Below are 10635 nucleotides of genomic sequence, written 5' to 3' on the forward strand. Positions count from 1 at the left end.
TAACCTTATAAATTAACTGACATACGTAATTATGTATTAGCGCGTAATATGATATGATTGTTGATAATTTATTCTCACACTTAACACTTCCCCTACAACTTCTGTTTTCGTTCATTTCTTTATACGTTGAAAATGTATGTTCTCGTTCAGGCATTTATCAGGCCCTGCAACACTGGTTATACTATATAAAAAAAAAGTATTTTTTCTTATTCCTAGGCAGAATATGTTATTACCCAATTGCTTATGCATAAAGTAAATAGAAAACTTACAATAATTTTCTAGAACTTTCCATAGTAATATATGTCTACAAGAGCTCACCACTTCAGTTTAGTTCTAGCTACCTTAAGTGAACACGTAGACCTATCTGATTTTATCAGAGATGGCATCAAGAAGCTGCAAGCATTTTCCAGACGCATTCTGCTATGCATGTGACCAATTTATCAAGATAAGAGCAAATAAGTACTCTATGACAGCATCTGCTAAAATGTGTGAAACCTACAATGCATATTTTGGTATGATTGTCGGGGATAAAGACAAACCCTGGGCATCTCATTTTACCTGCGAGCACTGCAAGAAAACTCTAGAAGGTGAGACGGACAATTTTTGCTTGCTTGAATAGTAAGATTTTATATTATATAAATTTTAAATATCTATTGGACCTCCAGAATGTGTTGTTCCCACCATTGCACATAATATTGGGTCTTATGAAACAATTTGTCACAGCTCTTGATAAGAAGTCTGCAGCCTTCAAGTACTTTTGACTTCTTCCCTAAGATGTCTGAGGCAAAGGTCAAAGCTGGTTTCTTCGTTGGACCACAAATAAAGAAGATCCTGGAGTGCACAGAATTCCCCAAGAAGCTCAGTAGGAAGGAAAAAAGCTTGGGACAGCTTAGTTGCAGTGGTTTGGGGCTTCTTGGTCAACCACAAGGCCGAAAATTATGTGGAACTGGTTGAAGCTCTGGTGAAGAACTATGGCAAAATGGACTGCTGGATGTCCCTGAAAGTCCATATCCTTGATGCTCATCTTGATAAATTCAAGGAAAACATAAGAACATACTCAGAGAAGCAAGGTGAGTACTTCTACCAAGATATACTGAACTTTGAACACCGCTACCAAGGAGCGTATAACGAAAACATGATGGAAGACTATATTTGAGGGCTGATATGTGAAAGTAATTTGCCTTATTGACGCAAATCTCGAAAAACTACTCACTTCTAAACATTTTTGTAAATCTTGGTTCATATGTTGTTTTATTCATACCTTATTATGTCAATGAAAATGTGCAAATTTGCCCGTTTTTATATAGAAAATAGGTCAATTTGTAAATTTCGTATTCCTAGTCACAAAAGCAAAGTTTGAAGGTAATAATGGCTATTTTCTGTACTTTTATAACATAAGTAATTAAAAAATAACACATACTATCCAGGAACAAAATTTGTGTTACATAGCGTAATCAACACTATTATGAATAGTTTTTATATTTTCATGGTAAGTATGCTAAACGAGATATAAATTGGTGAAATTAAGATTTTTTAAAAGTTATCTACATATTTCTATGAACTTGTTTATTTCAGGTTTCATAGGTACGTGGCACCTTATAAACATATGTTGAAATGAGATGTAAAGTTAAAAAATATTAAATGACAAAACATGTTAATCAACCTAATTACAAGTGTTATAAAGTTTAAATAAATGTCATGTTTATAAACATTTTCTGAGAAAAGTGCTCATAGAATTAACATGAATAAATAAAGTGTTATTGTACAAACGCACTAAAATGTTGCGAAGATAGTTTTCATCTTATTTAAACAAATCCAACAACCCTTATAAAGTAAACATTGTTGCGAAACTAATTTTACTAATCAATTGAAATTATAAATGGAATTAAAAATGCATCGGCCGGGAATCGAACCCGGGCCGCCCGCGTGGCAGGCGAGCATTCTACCACTGAACCACCGATGCTGTCAAATATAATTATTTACAAGTAATATAAAGTATATAACAACATTTCCCTTTAATAAACTACCTACTATTTTATTTTATGCAAGTGTATTGCTAAGTATCCGTACTTTTCCATGCCAGTTTTTCTCATTACAAATGTGAACTCACCTTCGCTCTCTTTATTCCCTTGGTTTAATCATGCGTAATCTGTCCGAACGTTCATTTTTCTCGTTAAAAATCAAATACCGAAAGAGATGAAAAATGTTGATGCCAAATTATAATTCGCAAGCAGGATATCCTACATTAAATTGTTAGGAATTATTCACGTTTCAAAATGTGACGTAACTTTAAAAAAATGTAATTTCCCATGTGTTATTGGAGAAAAACTCTTAGAATAAGCTACACGCTCAACAACGTTGTGGGTAATTGTACGTAACTCAGAATGAAACACAAATGTATCTCATAACGGATGTTATGGGTATTAACACTTATTGATGAGGAGAGAACAACGTAACACAATTTACCTTTTTAAATACACTAAATAATTCAAAGCGATTGTTAATTTAAACTCTTTTCCATCACTGGGGAGCAGTTATTTTTGCTTAACATTTGTTTTAACCTCTGAATATTAATTTATTTTTATTGTCGATCGGAATGTTCCATTTGTACTTCCAACAAATTTCAACTTGATGGATTAACTTATTTCAAGTATTCTTTACTCCAGACTCAACACAAAATGAGAGCGATTTATTGACAAGACCAGATTTTTGAAAATGATGTCAAGTCATGTAAAATCATTCTTAATTTTCAATAACGTATAATTAATTCTGTTTATGAGTATTGGTTTAATACAATAATTTTTAAAGTAACACTCAATAGGTATTTGATTCACCATAATTCTTTGTAGGTCTGAACCACTTGAGACAACTATTTGAAAAAAAATTCATCACGACTTTCCAACAAATACCATTTCACCCTCAACGAGACAGATAGCAACACACTACATTGCATCTCTGACACGACTTTTCCAATATGCAATGGATGGGCAAAACTAGTTTGCACCTACAATCTTTTTATATCTAATATATTGATACCTCAATTGGCGTTGAAGTTATCTATGCCAAGATAAAGTTGGGAGGTACTTCTTTCCACCTACTTTCTGAAATGAAAGTTCCATTAACTTCACCCAGATTAATTGTACAACTTCTGCTCTACTGACTAGCAAAATTTCCAGCCTTTCACTCATGTATCATTACAGTCACATACCATGTGTTACTAAGTGAATGGTAGTCTGGGAGAGAGTTGGCTGTTAAACCTGACAGACCAAACTAGTTAGAACAGCTGTATCCGTTTGTTTTTAGCCCTCCTGTGGCATTAAACAGAATGGTGTAAATACCAGTTGTTGCTGCCAAGAAACAATAAGCTGGTACGTCAATATTTGTACCTTTACACTCTATAGTTTTTCGAAAAGCATGCTTTCGGAACTCTGGTGGTCATTGGTCAAACTTTAGTTGTCAGTGCAAACTTGAATTGTTTTGATGCAGTAGTAGCCACTGCTTTTTTTTTTTTTTTTTTCTCATAACACAATTGTTAAGATTATCAGTGTGAAAGGGTGGCCTCTAATCCTCCTGAGGTCCAGATAATTTTTACCCATACAAATATGATATTCTTATACCAAGTCAGCAGCAAAATTCCAGCTAGGTTATCATTATCACTACTGCATTTAGCCCTAGTTTCAATCACAGACTGAAATATCTACATGCATAGGAAATCCTGACCAGTCAAAGTCTACATGTTCCCCAATAACAATCCCAGCTCGTTTTCAGTGGTTGGCAAACTGATGTAGAATCTGGAGATGAAACTTTTATCTTTTGGTTGGTGATTTTCAACTTACAAAATCAAAATCATTTTACACATTTCAGTGTAAGTTTAGAATAAGTTAACTACCTTGCTTTTTTCCATTTAATGAATTTTACAATAAAAGTGAATAGCATTTTTATATTACACATTTCTCGTAGGTTAATTACTACATAGTTAAGTAATTGCTAATCTTTTTCAAACAAAGGTTAAAGCATTGTAAAGATGTTAACACCCTTTTAATTCTAGCAAAGCATGATTACAATGAATTACTTGTCATTAGTATGAAGAACAAAATTTTAACACTTATATATCCAGTTCCTTGAGGATTTTCAAGAGTTAATGTGTAAAAAAACAATATTCCAACATCACCATGTTCATTACGTCCACAGTAAGACCTGTTTCACCAAATTCAAAGTCCTAAATTTTCACAAACTACTGTATAGAATCAATAAAATTCCAGTAATTTGATTTGTTGAGCACAAAGCTACACACTGGGCTATCTGTACTAAGTTTACCACAACAATGAACCCTAGTTTTTAGTGTTATACTGTCTTTGATAAGTCATATCACTCAGTCCATTTCTAAATTGTCAAAAGCTTTTGCACAATATTCAAGGATTTTATACACTAGGAACAGCAGAATTTGAATATTGGTAAACACAAACAATTCAATCATTTTTTCCAGAAGTCTCATTAATATACCATGTGATCATGTTTAGGTATTTGTATGTAATTCTAAGTCTAAATGTTTTAACACAAGACAGATTTTCATTAACCTCTCAATGGTACTGACCTTTTTGTGCATTTTCTCCTCAAAAATAATTTTTAACCATGTGCATGTGCAGGTCAAAACATCATCAGCAAGTGATAACATTAGAAAACATATTACCTCCAACTCAAAATAATGCTATAAAAAATCAAACCAAGTTATGTGTCAAGACCCATGTATGTAACCAAGACAACTGTCTGGAGGGTCAGTTTATTATTACAAAAATGATTTCTCACCAAATACATTTACAACTTTTAAAAGTAAAATCCCTTTAATGAGTTGTAAAGGCATTTTATCACCATACAAGGATGACTGAAAATGAAGAACACTAGTATGAAATAAAAGTGTGTAGTCGGGAATAGAACTCTTAACCAGTGCAGAATGTTGCAGTTCCATCAGAACCACGAATGTGGCCATCACTTCTTCCAACAACTGCACTAATGCTTCCATCTTCAGGTCTTCCTTTAACCTTGAAAGACAAAAAAATTCTCTAATAGTACACAATAATGTCTTCAACCCAAAAAAATTCTCTAATAGTACACAATAATGTCTTCAACCCAAAAAAATCAACAGAATGTACAGATTATAAAAAAGCTAGGTAACTTTGGAAATAAATACCAAGTGAAAGAACAAGTAGTACCTTTAAAATCACTTCAAAGACAATACTCCATGAAATCAAAAAATAAGTTTTAATGAGGAGTCATTCAATTATAAAAAAATATATACTGAAAAATAAGACGTTTTATCAACCTAAACAAAGGTATTCAGTTCTTTCCATAAAAGTGTCTGAAAGACATTAAAATATTAAGTTATAAAGTTCAGAGTACAGTTAAAAAGACTAGTTTTTACTTACAGAACAATTGTTGTAACAGGGCTTACCCTGGACTAAATTTTACTGTAGCCAGGCTATTAGCCAAATGCTTTTTTTGGTAGCAAATTTTAGCCAGTGTTTTAGCCAAATAGGTTTGATCTGTATCCAACCCTCCAGCCAGTCATATACAATAAGACAGTCAAAGAATAATTGACAACTAAGTTCTTATCATACATTTTATTTCAATGAATTTATCATTTATCAAATTTATTATAAAACAACAGTTTCACAGTTACAAAGTTCAATGTTTTTCACACACAAATCATTACAATAATGACATGGGAAGACGAGTCACTAAATTAAAAGTAACTGTTATTACATGCTGCTAAACAGGGGTCTCTCTACACCTGCAAACCAGGGAGAAGTTTTGCTCTAATTTTACAAAATTATGGAAAAGTTTACAGTCAATAGCTTTCTTTTCTTCTATAATATAATCTGTATAAGATGACTTTTCCTTGAGCTTACGAAGGGTGAGGTTTGGTCTGTTTTGGGAGACCACTTCTCCCAAGTCTCTCTAGTGAGAGCCCTGCTTAATAAATTATATATCATCACTCAAACATCACCAAACTAAACTTGACAAGTTTCAGTAACATTCATGCTGAAAATCTGAACACAAATTCATGACAAAATAAAAATATATATACATGCCTTGAAGCGTCATTTTGTTGTGCCTTACTACTCATTTTCAGTTACAACTGGTGCCTTTGTTTCAATGATTACATTAGAATACGTCTGTTCTTTTTTGTACTCATTGAATTCCTCAGACACGTTTTTATCAAATTACTAAAACCTCTCTCACAATCAGCTATTGAAACTGGAGCTACCAGCAGTCTCTCTGCCAGTTCTGCACTTGCAGGAAAGGACTCTCTGTATTTTACTGTAAAATTGCAGAAACTTTTAATGTCTGTTACAGACTTGCTTCCACTTTCAAAAGTAGATCTAGCAAATTTTGAAAATGATTTAAATTCTTGTTTTGTTCCCTTGTGGCCAAAGGTTGACAAATAATCATTGATTGTGTCAATGTCTGTGTCTTTGAGCAGTGGGTTGAAGAAATTTGTGAGGGAAGTCAAAATAGCTGCATCATCATTATCTGAAAACCTGTCATTCAGACTTCTTGTCATATTTTCTGTGAACTTATCACATATGTTTTCTGCCACAGACCTTTGAACTGCACTGTCTCTTATGGTATGCCCACCAAACTGAAAAGTGTACAGTCCATCTGAATCTAACTGAAGCTCAGTTGGCACCTCGTTCAGAAATTTTGACAGCATTTCACCAGATTTGTTTTGTTTCATTTCCTCCAGACACTCAATAGTTGAAGCAAGCAGTGGGTGAACTTCAGAGAAATTAAGATTTTTCCTCTGAAATGTTTTTGACAAAATGGCTAATGGCTTCAAACAATCAGCCAAGTAATGTGACATACAGAAATTTGAATGAAGTGATGGGTTTATACAAGCTAAGAGCTTTACCAGAGGTCTCTTCCATAAATACAGACACAAGGCTGGAGTAGTTGGAAAGCAGTGAATCTACTGCACCTTCAAAACTTAACCACCTGGTGTGAAAGATCTCTTTAAACCTCTTTTCTTCTGTATTAATAATGCTCTGCACTGCAGTCAAAGTTGCCATATTTTTTGTCGAGTACTTAAAAAACTTAAAGATGGAATTCATAATATCCTGGTACTTGACAAGATATGGTATGCTGTCAGCTCCTGTGGCACAACTCAAAGTTAGTTTGTGTGCGATACAGTGTGTGGCTAGGACACCTGGTACAAATTGCTTTAGTCTAGTAACTACCCCAGACTTTGACCCAACCATCACAGCAGCACCATCAGAGCTGACACTACATGAATTTTTCACTTCAATACCCTTCTCTGATAACATACTAATGACTTTTGTAAAAATGTTCTCAGCATTAGCTTTGTAAAGTTCACAGATTCCAAGGAAATAGGTCTGTGGTGTCACTGTACCGAACTGATCCATCTCTAGTACACAGATGTAGCTGACAAGGTTCTGCTTTACTGAAATGTCTGTATTTTCATCAATCATGATGCTGAATTTTCCATTTTTGGCTAGTTTGTTTTTTTAAATTTTCTCTCAACACTTCTGCCATACAATCTTGGAAGTCACTAATACTAGTGTTGTGTTCATAGGTAGTATGTTGGTCTACTACCAGATGCTGGAACTGTGTTGCACCCTGGAATTAAAACAAAAAAAATAAATACATAAATAAATAATTTGTGGGAGCAGTAACTCTAGAACATGAATACATAAATCTGTAACAAATTTCATCAAGAACAACGGAGAAATTCCACTTGTAAAACATTAGCTGATAATCCTTCGACAATTTAAGAACATAAAAACTGTATTATATACATAATAAATAATTTGTGAGATTAATAATTGTGAAACATGAATACGTAAATCAGTAACTATAACAAATTTTTCATTAAGAACAACAAATAAAATCCACTTGCAACAAGAACAGAAGGTATAAAGGCGTTCCTTTACATTGGTTTATTTTGGGTTTAAGTTGTTGTATAAGTAAGGCTTCTTTAATTTTGCGTTTGTTTATGTTTGTTTCTTTATTTAGTATTTGAGTGTTTTTCATGGTTATGTTGTGTTTATTTGACTTGCAGTGTTCGAAAACGTGTGAAGGTGACTTTTTATGTTCTTTGAGAAACAAGTATATTGGAGAAACAAGTAGAAAAATGGAAACCTATATTAATATAATAAAATAAAATTATATATTCAAACATCTAACACCGCCCTCTGGGCCTAGCGTGTTAAGGCGTGCGCTTCGTAATCTGAGGGTCGCTGGTTCGCGCCCGAGTCGCGCCAAACATGCTCGCCCTCCCAGCCGTGGGGGCGTTATAATGTTACGGTCAATTCCACTATTCGTTAGTAAAAGAGTAGCCCAAGAGTTGGCGGTGGGTGGTGATGACTAGCTGCCTTCCCTCTAGTTTTACACTGCTAAATTAGGAACGGCTAGTACAGATAGCCCTCGAGTAGCTTTGTGCAAAATTCCAAAACAAACAAACAAACAAACACCGCCCTCTACATTCCGACACTCAGTTACACAACCCCTTTCAAACATGTGGTTAGCTTCCGGTCAGTTACATCTTTCTTTGTGAACCTGACGATAACCGAAGAAGGTCGAAACGTTGTTCGCTCTTCTATGTAAAATAATTTCTCAACCCAAACGAGCTGTTTTTGCATATATATTTCTCTACAAGTGGGTTTTCTCGACATCACTGATTTCTTACAGTTTGCTATTGGTGGATTGTTGATTCTCTCAGTCTTGTCACACTTTTACCAGTAGTCTTGTTTAAAGGACGCCCTCCGTTTTCCAAAAGGCATTTGGTAGTGTTTCTCGTCGTATTTTTGAATATTTATCCAAATTTATTCACGTTATCATATATTGCAATAAGTGTTTGCTAGATAGCACTAAAAAATGTGTTTGTTTTGGCCTCTATCGGATTTGTTCTAAATTATATATCATAAACACTGGGAAAAAAGAATTCTTTATTGTTTCATTGAAATAATATACACTGCTGACCAAAATATTAAGGCCAATGAACATAAAGAAAAAATATGCATTTTGCGTTGTTAGACTCAACCACTTATTTGAGTAGAGCTTCGAAAGGTGAAAATAAGAAAAATAACAACCTTTTTTAGCATGTAATAGGGAAAATGTGAGCACTATGAAATTAGCCTAAATACTAGCTGGTCAAAAGTTTAAGACCATACCAAAAAGAAGTCCTAAACAGGGTAGAAAATGCCCAACAAGAGGTCTCAGTAGTGAGTTGCACGGCCGTTATTGCGAATAACTACAAACATTCGCGTTGGTATGGTCGATATAAGCATTTGCAGAAGGCTGGCTGGAATGTTATTTCAAGTGGTGAATACGGCTTCACGAAGATCATGTACTATTTGGAATTGACGTCCATTTCTAGAGACTTCCCTTGCCATCCAACCCCAAACATTTTCAGTGGGGTTCAGTTCGAGCGAACACGCTGGATGGTCCAAAAGAATCACGTTATTCGCAATGAAAACATCCTTTGTCCTGCGGGCATTGTGGATTGCATCGTTGTTCTGCTGGAAAGATCCAGTCATTTCCACACAAGCGAGGGCCTTCAGTCAATAAGGATGCTCTCTCCAATATGCAAATGTAGCCAGCTGCTGTTTGACGCCCCTCCATAACCTGAAGCTCCATTGTTCCATGGAAGGAGAAAGCACCCCAGATCATGATGGAACCTCCTCCAGTGTGTCATGTAGAAAATGTCTCCAGTGGGATATCCTTATCGTGCCAGTGACATTGGAAGCCATCTGGACCATCCAGGTTAAATTTTTCTCATCAGAGAACAAAACCACTTTTCTACGTCCCTTGTTTGGTGCTTCTCAGCAAAGTTTAACCGAGCTGTTTCGTGGTGTGGAAGGAGGCGTGGCCTTTGAAGACGTTTACGGTTTTTAAAGCCTTTCTATCGTAGATGCCGTCTCATTGTTCTTGAGCTGCATTCTGCGTCCGTAAGGGCCTTAATCTGATTCGACGATCGGCTGGTGTCTTGCCGGACAACCCATCGAATCTTCTTGCTCACGCCGGCGAAATTGTCTTGAGCCAACCACTTGAAATTCTCGTTCCGTATCTCTCAGGATCTTTAAAGAAATTTGCAACAGCAGTTTTACTATGCCCAATCTCACCAGCGATGGCACGTTGAGAGAGACCTTGCTTTTGCACCTCGACAATTCTGCCACATTCAAACTGTCAACGTTTTAGCCTTTGCCATGTTTTTACTCAATGTATCACGAGAGATGTCAGTGGAGATGTTGACAACGCTAATACTTGGATACAAATGACTAAATTTCGTTACGTGTTTATCGATTAACGCTTCGTTTCAGTATGGAATTTTTGACCAGCTGGTATATAGGCTAATTTCGTAGTGTTCACATTTTACTATTAAATGCTAAAAAGTTTCTTATTTTTATTTTCCCTTTTCTTATTTTCATCTTTCAAAGCTCTACTCAAATAAGTGGTTGAGCCTAACAACACAAAATGCATATTTGTTTTGTGTTCATTGGCCTTAAGATTTTGGCCAGCAGTGTGTGTATATATATATATATCACGTATAAATCCAGATTATGTAGCATTCATTTATCGAATGTATTTTGCACAGATATACAAAAAAAAAAAAAGACT

The 10635-nt window shown here is 35.0% G+C and overlaps 1 protein-coding gene, 1 long non-coding RNA gene and 1 other non-coding gene across 3 annotated transcripts in view; all 3 read right to left on the minus strand.

Moving 5' to 3' along the window:
- The window catches only part of LOC143222101 (uncharacterized), a 49133-nt gene extending 44018 nt beyond the window's left edge, over positions 1–5115 (minus strand). Inside the window, exon 1 of the long non-coding RNA XR_013012035.1 lies at positions 3005–5115. This is a non-coding gene — a long non-coding RNA (uncharacterized LOC143222101). The remainder of the gene's footprint in view (positions 1–3004) is intronic.
- On the minus strand, positions 1893–1963 carry TRNAG-GCC (transfer RNA glycine (anticodon GCC)). Its single transcript has one exon. It is a non-coding gene; the product is annotated as a tRNA-Gly (tRNA).
- Positions 5116–6842: 1727 nt separating the features above from the next.
- LOC143223886 (zinc finger protein 862-like) lies at positions 6843–7487 on the minus strand. The gene has a single exon (XM_076452361.1). It carries the CDS (start codon positions 7485–7487, stop codon positions 6843–6845), a length of 645 nt encoding a protein of 214 aa, XP_076308476.1.
- Positions 7488–10635: the final 3148 nt, after the last annotated feature.

This window comes from Tachypleus tridentatus, chromosome 8, assembly GCF_004210375.1.
Source record: "Tachypleus tridentatus isolate NWPU-2018 chromosome 8, ASM421037v1, whole genome shotgun sequence".
Lineage (NCBI taxonomy): Eukaryota > Metazoa > Arthropoda > Merostomata > Xiphosura > Limulidae > Tachypleus > Tachypleus tridentatus.

Excerpts from the sequence above, each read along its gene's own strand:
- LOC143223886 (XM_076452361.1), bottom strand. The coding sequence starts at position 7,487 with ATGATTGATGAAAATACAGACATTTCAGTAAAGCAGAACCTTGTCAGC.